Source organism: Mastacembelus armatus, chromosome 9, assembly GCF_900324485.2.
Source record: "Mastacembelus armatus chromosome 9, fMasArm1.2, whole genome shotgun sequence".
Classification (NCBI taxonomy): Eukaryota; Metazoa; Chordata; class Actinopteri; order Synbranchiformes; family Mastacembelidae; genus Mastacembelus; species Mastacembelus armatus.
The window spans coordinates 21,404,043-21,421,075 of NC_046641.1; the positions used below are offsets into that span (position 1 = coordinate 21,404,043).

The 17,033-nt window shown below is 40.8% G+C and overlaps 1 protein-coding gene across 1 annotated transcript in view; it reads left to right on the top strand.

Annotated features, from left to right (window-relative positions):
- LOC113138572 (ADP-ribosylation factor-like protein 15) overlaps positions 1–12,540 on the top strand; it is an 85,977-nt gene extending 73,437 nt beyond the window's left edge. The window contains exon 5 of the mRNA XM_026321109.1: positions 10,551–12,540. Within this exon, the coding sequence (XP_026176894.1) occupies positions 10,551–10,703 (153 nt within the window). The 3' untranslated portion in view covers positions 10,704–12,540. The remainder of the gene's footprint in view (positions 1–10,550) is intronic.
- The last annotated feature ends 4,493 nt before the right edge of the window (positions 12,541–17,033 follow it).

Here is a 17,033-nt window from a genome sequence, read left to right on the forward strand (position 1 = left end):
TTGACGCGTAACAATGTACTGAAAGCCAAGCTCGATTGGCCCTGAACATGGCGACAAAATGAAAAGTGCTTACTGTCATAACGTGGGAGATTATCACTTGCATAATGGCTGTTAATTGGTAATAACTGATGTTCAGTGACATTTATTTTTCTGCTCACAAACTGTCAAAAGGATTATTTTCAGCACAATGTAATTACATATAATGTTTAAATATTATTTCTTTTCAAGGTGGTGGCCCCTTTTTAATGAGGACACACACTCCAGGTACATTAAATAGAAGTGCAATTTCTCTTTTATTGTTCAATTTGATTTTTGAGTCATTTTTGACTTCCTACCAATCGACAACGAGAGCAACTATTTGATTTACTTTAAAATAACGAAGTACAATTTCAACGAGTATGTATAAAGTGCACAAACCCAATTTGGTTGGGAAATCTTAGGAAATCTACAGTGTGCATCAGTTGATCTGAAAAGCAGACTGTGGTATTGCACAGCTCTTGTTTTATTAGCAGTGAAAAAATTAACAGATGATGCTTGGCAGTATATTATTTTCTGAACTCAATGTTGAATATGATTTTTTTCCCCACTAGATCACACTAAATGAAAGATTTAAATCAAAGAAATACATTATGTTTTCCAGCAATTTACATAAACTACATAAACTCTAGTATGGTTCGTAGCTGTGTTTTTGTTCTCTCCTGTCAGGTGATGGGGTGCAATCTGTGGCACCCCAAAGTGTGACATTCCATGTAAAGCAGTGCGTGATCATTTTTTAACAGGTGGCTCCAGCCAGCCATGGCCCCACCATGTGCGGTTACATGACTTTACCCTCTCTGGTGAAACTCTGGCAGCTTGATTTTGCACCAGAATATAAATTGTTACAATTAAGTTGTCTTTTAACGTTTGCCTTTCAGTCCTTTTACACCTTACCTTGATATGACACTTTACTGTGTGATTTAATAAATGAATAATCTACTTTAAAGTGGAGACAGTTAAAAGTCACTTTAGCCTAATAAATCCTGTCAGTTTCTACAGCTGTGTAGTGGTTCAAATGATGCCACAGATATCTTCTGTATTTGTGTGAAGTTAATGAAAAGGGACCACTCAAACACTCAAACACTCAATCATTTTACACCTTTGCATGTGGAGCAAAGTGTTTGTCTGAATTTTATATCTTCTTACCATTCATGGAAGGAAACAGCATGATCATTATCACTCCTGCTGGTGGTGACCAGAAAGTGCTTGTGACTGATAGTCACCAATTATCAAATTTAGAAAGGACAGTCATAGTGGGGGTTAACGTATTACAATCATATTTCCATGTGAACAGACTACACTCCTTAGATGGTCGTTTTGAGCCCAAATGTTTAATGTCGTAAATGTAGCTGACTCTGTCATAAATGCGGAGCCACTTTTGGAGGTACTATAGCATTTCCAAGTCCATGTTGACCTCTGTTTGTGTGTCCTTTGGGAGTGATTAAACAACAAGGACTGCAGAGCCTCAGTGCCAGGAGAGAGCTCATAGACCCAGCACATGTACCAAATGCTTCATCCATCCCACCTTGGGAAGGCAGGGTCAGAAAATAAGTCAAGCAGCACACATGATTACTTTCTGGAGAATCTGTGCTAAACCTTCAAGATGCAGTACGTGAAGCTACTTAGAACCATTTCTTTGATGGTTTGTGCCCCTTGCATCTTTGTCTATTCCACTATTGCAGCCCTCCCACCTACCTTCATCTCCGCTTTCTTTCCTTTTCCCACCCTACAGCCTTTCTCATCCTGTCATCCCTGGGCTGGTGGTCCACCCCTTCGGGAGGTTAAGGAGCACTGTGGGTGAGAGGGCAGCCGGCAGGTTGTGTGGGCACCATGCTTGCCTTTTCCCACAGCCCACGTCAAATGCTGCTGAACCCTGACCCCAGTGGGTCCTCAATCTCAAAATCGGTGTGGAACGCAATTCAGACAGCCAGACCCTATTCAATACCGGACTTTGCGCTGGAGGAGAAAAGAATTCCCTCTGTCCCAGTTGTGGTCAGTGCCCTCTCTTTGTCTCCCGGTCAAGCAGGGTCGGACGACCGGCCGCCACTATCCAGGACAAGACTTCCGAAAAGCCTATTCAGCTTGTGATTTGACCCCCAGGTTCCACTGCTGATTCACAGGGATCAAACACTGGGAATCTCTAAGGCCTGTCTTCCATGGAGTTTTTCATCCATTGAAACTTGCCCTTCTTTGCTTCTTAAATACCTCATTGTTTATGGTCATTACTGAGTTTATGCATAATTAACTGAAAAAGAAGTAGCACTTAGAGCAACTTTGATCCCTGACAGTTAATGGTATGAAAATGTTTGACAATCCTGTGGCTGGGGCTGCTTTTACTTTTGCTGGACCACAGCGTTGGCTGTACACTCTCAATCTCCTGGTAGTGATTAAAACCAGTCAGGAGCAGTTTTATAACAGAGGGAATTAATAGTGCATAAAAATAAACACATTTCCTGAAGTACATCAAATCTCACTTTTGATGCTGAGCCCAGGGGGCACTGTAACTATGCATGTACTGTATACACAAAAACCACTGACGTGGATTTAACCATTTTCACTTTCATACACCGACCTACTAAATGTTAGAGACAGACTTAAGCTGCTGGAAAAGGTGTGAAATGTGTGGTTTAACCATAGCCTTTGCTTAATTGTTTTAATTACTTATGGTTTTTCATAAGTTTCATTTGTCTGCTCTGTTGCCATCTACTGTAAGAAATCTCTGTGAGTAATTCACAGAACACACACACATATGGACACATGCACAGACACAAAAAAAAAAAGCAATATGAAGATGTGGTCATGATTACAGAGAGTATGGAACATGCAAGCCAGATAAGATAAAAATAAAATAAAAACAGAAACCTTGAAATTCAAATATTACAGCCCCATGGCCTGTGAATGTTGTGCATCTCCATTTCTCTATGTGAGAAAAAGTGAACGTGTGAGTGTGAGTGCAGACTCCAACTTGACGCATGGTTTAAATCTTTTGCAGAAGGGGAACACTTTGATTGTTATGCCGCGTGCTGTGTGCTAAAGCGGGGGTCTGCTGCTGCTTTCAAGCTGGTCAACTGTCAGGACTGGAGCGTGAAAGGGGGCCCTCAGAGTGAAAGGGGTGGAGGGTCCCACCAGGGGTTCCTGGAGGAGGAGGGGTGGCTTGTGACAGACCTCCTGGCTTTGAGAGCCCTCTGTGTGGGCTGCTACAGCAAGGGGGCCCTCTTCACAAGAAGAACAGAGGGAGACAAGGCTCAAGGGAAGGTGCTGGCACATTGGCCCCTAGAGCAGGGAGCTTGGGCACCATGCCAGGTCACCCATTCAAGTACCACAGATCAGATGCTCCTTGTCAGAGAGCTTTTGGCCTTTTAATAAATTGAGTTACTGTAAATCCGTAATAAGGCAAACATTGGCACTGCACCTCCCCCACTACTCACACTTTCCAGATAGCATGCCCTCACAGACTCTTTCAGTGTCCTACAGGTCACCCCTTGGTGAAGGGGCCAAATCCCACCTTCTGAACCTGCCAATAATTTTCCAGCCTACACTAGAGGACGGATGTTTTTCTTCCCCTTTACCCCCAACTCACACTCTAACTATAGAAAATGTCATTCATACTTCTAGACCATAACTCCACCAGGTTCCTGACCTTCTGTCCTTGTTCTTTTTCCAGTACCTGACCCAGAGAGAATTGTATTTTAACCCATGGCACTAGATTTAGTAATTCTGTTTGGGACAATGTGTCAGGTTTGCTGGTTTTATGAGGTTGTATGGTTCCAATTGCTCATGTGGTCTGATACTGTTCCAATAACTGATTCAGTCCACAGAGCTTATCACAATACTGGTATAAAGTTGTTAATATAAAAAATAGACTGATGTACAGAGCAATGAAGTGTATTTTGCTATTATTCAATGCAGGAAACCAAATCCTGCATATGTTTACAACATGTACAACAGTAGCATTTTTTATTTTGTTTTTGTGAACAACTTGCTCAGAATTATTAATTTGGATGCAAACATTTGTTGAATGATAGTAAGATAATAAGATCATATCATCACAGTATGATTCTGCTCAAAGTGGATAAACATTATTGAATCATCACTACAGCCCTAATCCCCAGTGGTTAAGTGTGTTTGAATATGTGTAATGCAAAGACACGCTGCATCTGCTGTTGCCACTACCAGACCTGAGGCATGGGGTCATTTACCCAAGTAACAGCAGCCAGTGTTTTTGGAAGTCATTTGATCTGCTGCAAGAAAAATATAAATAAATGCCTCTGTGCTTGTAAAAACAAAGCAAAAAAGATCAACCTGCTCATTGTCCAATTGGGAATCTTCTCAGGCACATCTTTTAGATATATTTTCAGAATGCCTGCCTATATGGAAAGGACATTATCACTGTGCAGACTCTGAAGTGCAATAGCATTGTTCCAAGGAGCACACTGACAGGGTCTACAAGAATGTCCCCTGTGCAGTCTTGCTTAGATTTACAGCACCTCTGAGGATGGCTCTGATCTGGCAGTGGTCACTTGGCTTTGAAGAGAAGTGTACCGCAAGTGAATCACTTTGAACCTGCACTGAGCTGAGCCTGAGAGAGACCCGTGGTCCCAACTGAGTAGAACAGGATAGTAAATCTCAAAGCAGCTCACTTTTTGCACTGTGACATCAGGACTTAAGACTTAATTTGCTGCCTGTTGTTTCCCCTAGTTCAACAGGTCTGCAGCTATGGCTTGGTTCCAGGGTAGCCTTGACGCTTTTACATGCTGGCTAGCCCTGGAACGTTTCAACATCAAATGAAGGGACAAAACTAGAAGTCTTTAAATTTCTGCTTTTCCCCGACTCCCCTTCTCTCCTTGCTCAGACTTTAGGTTTACAGTCTTGTGTTACATTGTCTTGTGGCTATTATGTGTTTTTAAGCTTGTAAGTGCATTTTCCTTTACATTAACTTCTAAGCCCTGTTGCATGGACATTTGCATCACCGCAATTATGTAACTGCAGCTAGTGCTGCTATTACAAAATCTGAAACATTAAGGTTTCAAATTGTGCCAACTGTGTACCACTCCTGATTGATGATTGGCTCGTTGGTCTTTTGTACCTTGAGCCAATTCCATTTCAAGAATGTGCTGTTGCTAAATAGCTTAAGGAATAGCTTGACACATGCTGTATAGTGATAACGTGCTGCCGTTCTGAGACATCACATTCAGCATTTGCAAACTTTGTTGACATGTAGAGCAACCTGAATGTGCTCTAGATTTGTTGACAGCACCCATTACAGTGTCAGAAAACAATGTCAGCTGCCGCAAGGATGAGACTGTGAGTACATACATGAATTGTTGCCAAAAATGGGGCAAGGTTTGGCAAAGGGAACTCATGGAGCCTTTTGTCTCCTCTGTCTGTACTGTGGTACCTGCTTTCACAGCAAAATTCAGACTGTCCTGAAGTCCACACCTCATGAAAGGTGGTAGTATCATGTGCCTGACCTATAGCTAATACTTTTACTTATCAGGTCATTAGGCATCTTGAGAAAGGTTTGGGGCAGTAAGTGAATCCGCCTTTCTTAAACAGGCTTTACTATTGGCCAGCGGGCTGTTTCATCTGACACCCAAAGTTTGTGGTGCAATGTTTGTTTTTTCCAAGGCTTCCCAAGTGTTCCCCTCTTGGGGACCTCCAGGCTTTCTCATGTCTTTAAGGCTCTTTAGGTAAGCCGGAAAAGCAAACGAAGGCATATCTATCATATGGTAAGTGGATCTCACATTACCCTCCCATTTCAATGCGGTCGCCAATGTGGGCCACTTTCCAAGTGACTGATATCTTCACAGGGGCCAGCATGTCAAGGGATGGTGTAATTGATTGTCTTGGATATTTGAGTATGCCACTTTCCCTAGTTCAGAGACCCTCTAATGCTTCCTTCCCTAGTTGCATAGCTTGCTAGTGTGGTGAGATTAAGACAGTGGGGAGTGAGACACATGTACTCATGGTACATATTGGGACAAGTGCATTAAAGGCCATATTGCCCATCGTATATGTCACACGTATTTTGAACACTTATACACACATTTGAACTTAAACTATATATTAAAAAATCCCTTCTTAAATACCTAATGCTTAATTATATATATAATGATGTATTCTGATGACTTTTCGACTCCTTGCCCATAAGTCACTTTATGCACACATGCTCTTGTACTTTGAACACAGGATTTTTGTTTGAAAAGGGGTCCCTGCTGAAGTTTAGCCAAGTGAAAACCTCAAGGCTGTAATCACTAGTTCTCCAGTGAGTTTGAGTAAAGCTCACCTTGCACCACAGAAGAGTTTTGCCTGCAGGAAAGCAGTGTTTGAAGGATAACTTATCTGTTTGAGTAAGTCTTTGTATCAGCTTTGCTTTATGTTTTGGTTTTTAATCATGGCTGAAAGGCAAAATCTTCTCAAGTGAACATTTCCTGTGCTGTTTTATGATCTTATTACTTAAACAGGAAGAGATTATTAGTATTATTTGATATTATTGAATTTAGTTTTGATATTTTTCTCAGACTGTTGGAACCTAAGGCAACTGCCAGAGCCAGACTTGACAAAAAACTTGCCCTAGATGAGAAATTGAGAGTTGACAGCGCAGGTCATTTAACTTTCTTTTACGATACTGATCTGCTGTCGGAGTGTATCCAACAAACCTGCATCTGTTCCATCTGGCTTCGCTCTTAAACTCTGCAAGAATGCTAGAACTGACTTTAGATCTCCCAAATACATGTACATAGCGCAAGACCATCGAACCACATCAGGTCCTTTATCAGAAAGATCCTGAACATGGCATGTTAACTGAGTTTACTCTGTTCCCTTGGACCTCTGCCACTACACTCTTGAGAAAGACACTTAACCTGAATTACTTACAGAATTATTTTTGACTTTAAAAATTACCAGTAAAAACATACAGCACTTATAAATAAAAAAAAAAATCAAACTGGCGAAAACCCACACAGTCACATGATGTGAGGCAAAAATGCTAATCGGTGCTCCACTATGATGCACTATGAATTCATTTATTTCTTAAACAAACACCAGTGCAGAACAGCACATCAATCAGTGAATGATAGAAATTTGTCAGGAGGTTTTGTCAGATATTCTCTCAGCAGCCAACATTATGCACCTCTGTGGCTACAGCCTGGCCTCAGACTTCTGTTTCTTCTCTCTTGTCCAGTCAGTATTTTTTTCCTGCCTCCCTTGTGTGTTTAGTTGGTTAGGAGGCCAGAGCAGGGCTTTGTTGGTAGTAGTCAGCTGCCAAAGCTCTTTTTATTCTGCCAGGATATCCGTGACTTGAAATGATGCCAACAGTGACCATCACATGTAATAATCTAGCACAGCTCAAGGAGCAGCTGGGTGCATGTGCCATGCATGCTCATCCGCTGTCTTAGGAAGCTTGAAGTAAACTTTCCAGGGTTGGAGCTTAAGCTTAGCTGACTGCCTGTGCAGCCACTCTGCAGACACTGGGACACAAATTATCAAGACCTTAAAAATTGGTCTCACCTTTTTGCACTTACAAGGTGAAACCAGGATTTATTTGGTTTATAGTATTCTAGATCTTGAATTAATGATAATTTATGATAAAACTGCTTAACTAATGTTGTTGACTTTAGCTTAGCATATTGCAGTGCTTTAGCTATTAGTAAGGCTTTACATATGATGTGCTACATAGGAGAAACTGGCAGCCCTTTTACGTTGCGATATTTGGTTGCAAATTTTATCAGTTATTCTTACAATTAAATAATACAGTGATGGTGATTATAATTTTTCATTATTAAAAAGGTTCTGTGATGGCTCTCCCTACAACAGCATACACCAGTGGCTGAAATGGTGGGATTGTAATAGCGAGAATATCGTTGACACAGTTAATTAAAGATTTATGACACCCGTATGCATGTAGAAGCCACTTTCTCCTGTACATAAGGCTACGACCATGATCTGTATGACCTAGAAGAAGCTAGACTGGATGACCCAGTGGTCATCCTAGGAGCCATCTGGCAACCCACGTCTTCTGTGGCTTACCCTTCCCACTGCCTCACGCAATTCCTTAAGCAAGAATAAGTGCTTAGGAGGACTTAATCTCAGAAAAACTGGTTTGGGCCACACTGTTGACTGCCAGTGTGGATGGGGTCATGTAACACTGAGACTCTTTTTTGGCAAAGTATCCTGACCGCCTGTTGTGTGATTAAAATCTCTGGATTGGATGTGCCTTGTCAATGGAATGTGGCACGCATGAAGGTGTTCTTACCAACTAGGTATTAGGCAAACAGGACTTTTTTAGTATCTCAGACTTCTCGTGGTATCATGTACACACAACTGTAAAGCTGCCCTGAAAGCTGGAATGTGGTATCATTAAGATTACTTGTCTTTTGCTTAGTGCTAAAGAAGGAATTTGCCGCCCTGTGAGATGCCCCTGGGTATGTTCTATTGGCCTGTGAACCGAGTGGGGAAGTAAGAGAAGCCTCTGAGCCTCTCTGCACTTGCTCAGAGGTCACTGCTGGCCTTTTGACTGTCTGCCAGTGGAGAGGCCAAAGTCTTCCAGTAGAGAGGGCCTTGGCTACACTGGCAGACAAGTCAGCCAGACAGAAAGCCAGCCAGACAGCCACATCGTCTGCAGTCTAGGTCTGGGGCTAGAGCCTGGACTTGGGCAGCTCAGGTTACCCAGACAGATTTGTTAACACTGTTTGGGTCCGCTCGCCTTTCTAGCCAGGCCTCTGAGCCAAACGGGCTGAGGTGACTTAATCTGTCATTAAACTCACATTACACCCGGACAGAGACACGGCTCAGGGACATAGACAACACTTGCTCTCTCACTCACTGGCATGGCTGGCTGGATTTGAGCAGACACAAAGAATACCCCCACCCCTCACCCCACTACTCCTCCTCCTCATCCTCTTCATGCCACACACCATGGCACAGCTAGACAGCCCAGCACAGTCTAGACAAAAGCAATTTCGCTTGAAGTTGAAAAGTCATTTGACTGTGTGACGGACACCCGTGTGGATTTGATGGTGTTTACATGGTGCACAAATCTATTTGTCTTCTTCAAGTGGAAAAGAGCTATTCAGAATACTGATGTCTGCTCCATTCATTCACAATCATTATTTCACATTTGAAGGGATATATAAACAGACTGAAGTCATCTTTGCTAAAGTTATCTAATATTTTGAATAACTGCACAACATATTTTCTGCAGTAAATGATTAATATTAATTTCTCATTTCTAACCTGTGTCCTTTAACAAACATTCAAAGTGAAAACAAGATTGCAATGAAATGCCTTCTTTAGGGATTTATAATCAGGCTGTATATTTTAACAAGTAAACACAATGGAAGAAATAGTCTTTTAATGTTTTAATGACCTTAAAAAAGGACTTATGAATGTGCCATATACTGCGATGTTTAGTTTTGCTACTTGATCAATGTGATAAGGACTTTTCTTTAAACTGTCGAAGTTGAACTATCAGTGGTGTTAAATTGTAGTTTTATTTCATCAGTGACATTAGTAGCATTTTATTTTTTCTCAGGGCTGCTGACAGTACACATTTGTCTTCGTACATACTTCACTGGTTATCAGACAAATAAGACAAGATGGCTGAACTTCAGGCAAACAGAATTGCTTCCATTATGCTCAGCTTGAAAATGTCAAAAACCCAACCTGCAGTACCTTCAGTGGAGGTCTAAGACTTTCCCTCTGTTGAGATTTGTTTTTACATAACAGCTGGTTCTGGTTCTCCCCCCAAACTCAACACACCCCCACTGTCATGAGCTGCCAAAACCCCAACATATGAACATATGAAGTTTATAACCAAGTGTTACAAAGAACAGTGCCAAGCCAACAAGGCACATATTTCTCAGATAAGAAAAAATGTTTTATTTCATTTAGTTTTATAATATTTTGCTTTCTTAAATTGGTTGTATTCTGGTGCACAGCTGTGTATGGACATATTCATGTGCCGTGCCTTTGTGTATTTCTGAGGGTTTATGGGAAAAAAACACATTTTGCAGGGGCAACCTCTTGAAGTGTGGATATGAATGATACACAAGGATCTTCATTATTATCCTTTTTAAAATTCTTCCCCCAGAACAAAGTATATGGCCTCTGACAACTAGCACAACTGTCAAATCAGGTGTTTTCTTAAACTTTGGTCCAGACAGAATTGTAAAATTATAGAACTGGCTCCCATCGCAAATTGACTCAATCATGAAATGGTCTGAAAACTTCTAAAAACTTTATCAGGACTATCTTTCTCATTACTAAAGCACAAGAAAATACTTGACTACTCTCTCCTACATGGTGAAAGGTGATTTAATTATTAAAATGGCTTGAATGTAAATTTATTTGAAATAAAAATCTAAATAGCACAGGGTTTGAAAATCACGTTGTTGTTTGACTTATAAATTCACCGTTTGAGCCTGGGTGAAGACACATTTACTAAACATAATCATTTCTGAATGTCTGGAGTGGCACTGAATGTTTTAAGTGACACAGTCTGTTTTTGTTGGCAGATCAAGAAGTACTTTGAGCTGGAACCGCTGGCTCGAGGGAAGCGCTGGATCCTGGATGGCAGCACCACCGACAACATGGAGGCGGTCAAGGAGAGCTTTGGTCAGTTCATTAGCCTGTTGGAGGACAAAGACACAGACCCTGCAAGGATATGATGCTAAGTGCTACCAATGCTAAGAGACATTAGCGGCCAACGACAAAGTAACACCACATCCTGCTGGTGCCCATGTTCACTCACTCATGCACAAACACAAACATGTACACTCAAGAAAGTACAGCAGATGTTGGCCTCTGTCTTCGGCATGTGTATTGTATGTTATCCTTCACTGCGGTCTCAATTTTCAAATCGGAAGAGTGTATACGAGAAACAGTCACTACAGCCTTATAGAGGACCTTTGTCATTTATCTCACCCAACATGAAGCAGTTTATCCAGAAAAATTGTTGAACTTTCACAGGAATGGAAATCTTGTTTACTACTGTTTGTGCTATTGTGATTGAACCGGTGGAATTTGGGACGTATGGCATTCCTTTGGTCATCATTAGACATGAACACACACATTCTGACCCTTAGACGCACACACACACACACACACACACACACACACACACACACACACTGCCACACGCAATGTGGAGCCCAGCTTGTCGGTAGATATGTTTAACATCCCCACTAATTACTTTACAGGATGTTTAGGTGGGCACAATTGATATTCTTTCCACAGAGAAGTACTGTATGGCTGTCAAGTGTACTGCTTTTTTCAACTCAGTAACAGCAACTATTGTTGTGTGATTGGAAAACGAATAGGCCACAGTAGTGTTGTTATGTATGATAGTTACATATCAGTGTGTCACACCATATCTTAATATCTAATCTGAATAGTGTAGTCTGAGTATCTCATGGAGTATTATGTACATGCAAACAGGTATATTGCTGTGTACATTCCTGTGCAGCCATACACAAGTACTGCTAATTGTAATAATAAGTCCTAGTTGACTTTATGAGAGTCCATGTGGAGAAGATGACAAGTTTGAATGCTTTTTTAAATGTGCAACTTAGGATATATTTTATAGCTCTGTATGTTAACCACGTAGAGCTGCGTTGAGATTTTTTATATATCATACCACAAGAAATCTTTCAAATCAAAAACCAAAAAAGAAAAAAAAAAAAAATAAAGATGATTGAGCAGGCTGGATATTGCCATAAGGTAGAGAAATGTAATGGATTTACTTTCATTTCAATGTGCAAATGTCATGTTTGTTACTGTATTTTCCTTTTGAGTTTGCCATAATCCCTCTCACTACTGGCTAGCGACTCCAGTCTCCCATCAGGGTGGAATACAAACTATCAATCAGCTACAGCAACAGCTGCATCTGACAAGTCCCTGTCCGACACCCTAATGCCTTCCAACTGTCTGTGAAGACCCCTCCCTGTCTGCTGTTTATCGTGGACCCCCGCCCCATCTCATCTCCGCCAACACTGCCCCTCCACTCCAGCTCCACTCCTTGTCCTCATTACTGCACAGTGGGGTTTTTTATCCCAGACGCTATCCGTCAGCCCGGCTGCCCTTGTGTGGACTCCACACCTCTAAAATTGAGTCGTATTCTTTGTGCCACAGGTGTGTGGTTATCGCCACAATGTGCTTCAGTAATGGATAATGCCCTAACCTGCCCCGTATGTGCTTTGTATTTTTGTTGGTTGTTTTGTTCAGTATGTTTTCATGTTTTAAGAGATATAGTCAGTGTTCTTTTTTTTTTTTTTTTACCTGACATGACATCTGACAGGTAGTTTTATATAATCTGGATGGATCAGTGCATTTGGTCGCTTGAATCCAAATAAATAAATCTCTTAAATAGGAATTATACCAATATTAGACTTTTTATATCTCTTCCTCACACATAGGTTTTACACTAAAACTGCAGCCTGTTTTGTTCTCTTCTTTTGTATTTCAGTTTTTTTCAATCATACGTTTCATCTAAAATTTCAATTAAAGATTTAAAAAGTACATTATCGTTTTAGTTGTTATTTACATTTTGTTTGCTTTTGTTTGTTAAAATGTAAACTTTTGAAAGTGTAACTTTGGATACCATAACCTGTTTCTTGATGAACCACAATGTATGTAGTTGAATATAGAACATCAGTAATCCCAGGTGTGATTCTTAGGCCTGTTTTAAGTAAATTGTCATACAATTTGATAATGTCTCTATGAAATGGGTGAAGAAATGTATGTTTGCAAATGTGTTTGGAACCATTTACTTCACAGTGCCTCTGATTTGTGATTCAAGGTGACCTTTGGAAGTCGGGAAAACACGGATGAGCCAGTGGAGGTAAGGCCAAAGTTAAACGAAAGAAGTGCTCAAAGTCAAAGTGGAGAAGCTGAAGAAAGTTCTGAGTGGAAACTTAACCAAGAGAGACAGGAGATCCTGATAAATATACTCTACTCTGCTACCTCTGCCTCCCATTTTTCTTCTCCTTTTGCCCTTCTTCCCTCTCTTTCAAATTAACCGTGTGGCTTTAATACAATGTGTGTCATGCAGGTTGCCCTGGCGACTCTTTGATCCTGTTTTCCAGTCTCTGCCTCTGGGGCAGACGTGCTTCTCTTCAGTCTGCTGCACACCAGCTCTGGAAGCTGATGCAGCCCTGAGACAAACCATGGGCTGCTGCGCTCGTCTCACTCCCCCTTTTTCTTCCTGTCGCTCTCACTTTCTCTCTGTTTTTTGAGTCCTCTCCCCTTCATACTGTTATTTTCTCTCTGGTTCTCTCCATCTCTGTCTCCCTCTTACTCGCTCTGCTTCCCTTTGGTCACGCCAAAGCAGCCCTCCCTCAATATGAGCATCCACGGTGCCCTGGGGAAGGGAAGAGGCCAGGACCTCAGCGAAGCAGCCCTCCCAGGAGCAAAAAAGGGAGACGTGACACTTCTTTCCTTGTATACTCCTGCTTATTCTTGCTTTCGGTCTTTATAGTTGATTTTATTCTCTTGAAAAAGTGGCCCCCATTTTTCTCCTCTCATGGCAAAGCTTTACCTGCTCTACCTGTTTAATTGATGTAATTGATGTGTGGTTGCAGTGTTCAGGGAGCTTTTTTGTCGTCTCCTTGCTGGCGGGAGGCTCAGTGTGGTTTGCAGATAAGAAACTGCAAAGTTATATACTTGATATTGTGTAGTAGTAGTCCAGACCTTTCTGGAAAAGTACAAACAGTAATGGAGACGGGATGTTTACTATGATGGATACAGTATCTAAAGAAACTTTCAAGTCTCGGCAAGTTGATTTATCATTTACCAAAATGAATGGTAATTAATTGCTGCCTAGAAGGGATGAAAAACACTTTAAGAAATCTAAAAGACTATGGCAAAACTAATTGTTGGCAGTAATACAAAGTGAGGGTGCGAACTGTAACAAAAGAGTGAGGCATGCAAAAAGCTGTTAAGAAAATGATTGATTGAGCAAGACGCTGCACCAAAGCAAATTGAACTTGTGCAGTAAAGTGCAAACCTGTCAACCCCAGACAATTATCCCACGTACAAAGCCACAGCCTCCATCATAGTCTCCTGCTCGTCTTTTGGCTTTCATTTTCCGACTTCAAGAGCACTGCATTCACGTCATCATCTGTTGTCTTTGCATTTGCTTCTTGGTTACAGTGTGTTTAGTGCACACACACTACAGTGAGTGAGACCACAGGAACTCCATCAATTGTGGATTTGATTCAGATACATGCTGTGTTTTGTTTTTTTTTTTCATGATTTTACAGTGGGTAAAGCAGACTGACCAGAGAATGTCCATTCATCCATCCTTTTTTCTGCTGCTTATCTGATTTCAGGTCACAGTGGCAGCAGGTTCAACAACATCTTTTCAGATCTTCACACTGTTTGATCTTTGTTCAGCACAAGTTCATCATACATATATATAGTATATAGTAAAGGAGCAGATGACTGTGTTTTCACTGCCGTTCTAACCTATTTTGTCAAGTAATCAAAAACCATTTAAGATGGTTCTTTATACTTCATAAGATGTGCATCATTTATTTTCTACTGACTGTATATAAAGAAAATGCAAAGAGAAGCATCAGCAAACAGAATCTGATAAGTCCACATATCCATCTTACACAAACGTACAACAGCTTGGTGGTATCAATATTGTTTATTAGGTAGGTTTAGGATACATTTCTATAGTAAACATCAGCACATGCAAACAGCTGCAATTTTACCATGTACAGACTACAACTCACCAGAAGTACAAACAAATGCGATCACACACAACAAAACAACCCCTGAGCTTTGTGAAATGCAAATGGGTGACCCGACAGGGAACCTAACTTTCGTTTACAAGACAAACAAAAGCAAGCATGTTTTTTTAAACTCTGTAAAGAATGCCCTTTTCTTTCTGTCTTCTCCCGTCTCTCATCCAGTGTGTGTGGCAGTGTTTTTGCTGATAAGACAGGAGGAGTAGCAGATGTTGCCCTGACATCCATCTGGGCCTTGTACCCCTGCTCTGCCTCCGAGAGCCGATGATCCACACAGGACACCCCACATTCCCGGCCCCTCACAGCAAGGGGCTGTTTCCAGAAAAAAAAAAGTCCTGCCTGGGATACTCCAGCAGTGACACAGCACAGAAATCAGCCTTGATGCTGCTTTCACTCATGTTACACGTGTGCATGTGTGTGAGAGGGAGATAGCAGTCAGTTATCAGACAGGACCTCTGGGTTCATTCGAGGTGTTTCCTCTTTGTTTCAGCACTCTCCTGGTCGTGGCTCTCACACACACCCTTTTGCAAAAACCAACACAAATGATGGAAATGCATTGATATGATGTAATCTTATAAGGAAAAAATGCTTTCCAGATATGTGAGATGACTGTTTGGAACAGTCACAAAATGTGCAGTACTTTGACATTTTGACTTGTGTTACACCACATATTCTAATTTCTCTAAATTCACCAGCAAACAGTTTTAGTTTTTCCTGAAGGTGTGAGAACCAAGTACTCCAGCTGGTGTTAATCTCATCTGTCAGTGTTTTTTTTTTTTTTTTTTCTTATTTTGTTGGATACATGTGGAAAAGCAGCTGTGGATAAATAAGTGCATTTTTTTAGCAGCTAGACAATGAAGGAAATAATTTCAGAGTTTCTGGAGAATCTGTGTACCTTTTGTTCAGTCCAAATCTGTTTTGAAATGGAAAATTGGATAACGAAAAACACTGGGTTAACGCTCCCAGTGTCAAGCCAGAGTGAACACAATGGAACTTACTACTGTGAAACTACCAAGTCGCATCAATTTTGATGATTTTCATTTGTAGACAGAGAAAGGAAACTTAATAATATAAATAAATAAGCACATCAATCACAAATCTCAACTGTCCTCAGTCAAAAACTTGATTCTAATAAAAACTTGAAAAAAATCTTTATTTTGTCAAGTATGTATATGGGTAAATTGAAAATTAGACAGTGAAGTTATTTTTGTTATCTGATTTCCTGTTTCAGATTTGGACTGAACATAAGGTTCACAGATTCTCGAGCAGCACATAGTCAGAAGTTTCCAAGTAAAAAAGATAGCCAATAAAATACTTGTGAAATTTATGAGAGCATTTCTTCTCACCAAACCACATAAAACTGTTTCACTTTTTGTTTTACTTACGCAGATATTAGGTCATCAAGCGTTGTTATTGAAACTATTCTGTGATTTAACTGTAACTAACAGATGTGTTGTGTTTTGTGATGTGCATCAGTAGATTCCTCAGAGCTGACGCTCCTGACGTGGGGTAAGAAGCTGGAGGAATCCCTCCTGTCGTGCATGTGATCTTGCAGGTTTGTGGTTGCAGCAGTAAAACTAATGAGTGGCTCAAACCTGATAGAATCTTAAGTCACACTCCTGCCAAGCAGTGAGTGAGTGCCCTTTGCAACAACAGGACACATTTATTATTACTAATTATTATTATTTGACTTTATGAACTTGATTTTTTTTTTTTATTGTCCTTAACAGGTCAGTTTGGTTTAGTTTGTTTATATCTAATATAAAAATCATGACACGCAAGTAAATTTTGGACATGAAAGTTGTGACCTTTGTCTTCCCAAGCTTCATCCACTGCCTGAGATTTATAAACCAGGATCTTTACATATTCAAGCCTTAAAAGGTCGCCCTGCAACTGATCCACAACAGGTAAATTTACACAGGTGACAATGAACTGAGTTTTAGATTTTTTTTTATATGCTTCAGCTCTCTCAACAGCTTTTAATTTTGTGCAAGTTTGAGATGAGATGGAATGAATATGATGTTTGTCTGGATCCTACATACACTGGGATATTTAGGGACTTTAATGCTTAAACGTTTGTCCTCAAAAAGTTGAGGAGACCATGCTGTGCAATGGTACTTTGGCCCTTTGTGGTCACCTAAACGCCTCTTGTTTTCTCTGGGTGTTTGAATGCCTCGTCTGTTGGGTGACTTCCGTGGGATTCCAGCAGGCTTGTCACTCAGATTGTTTGTCCTGGGGACGAGATCT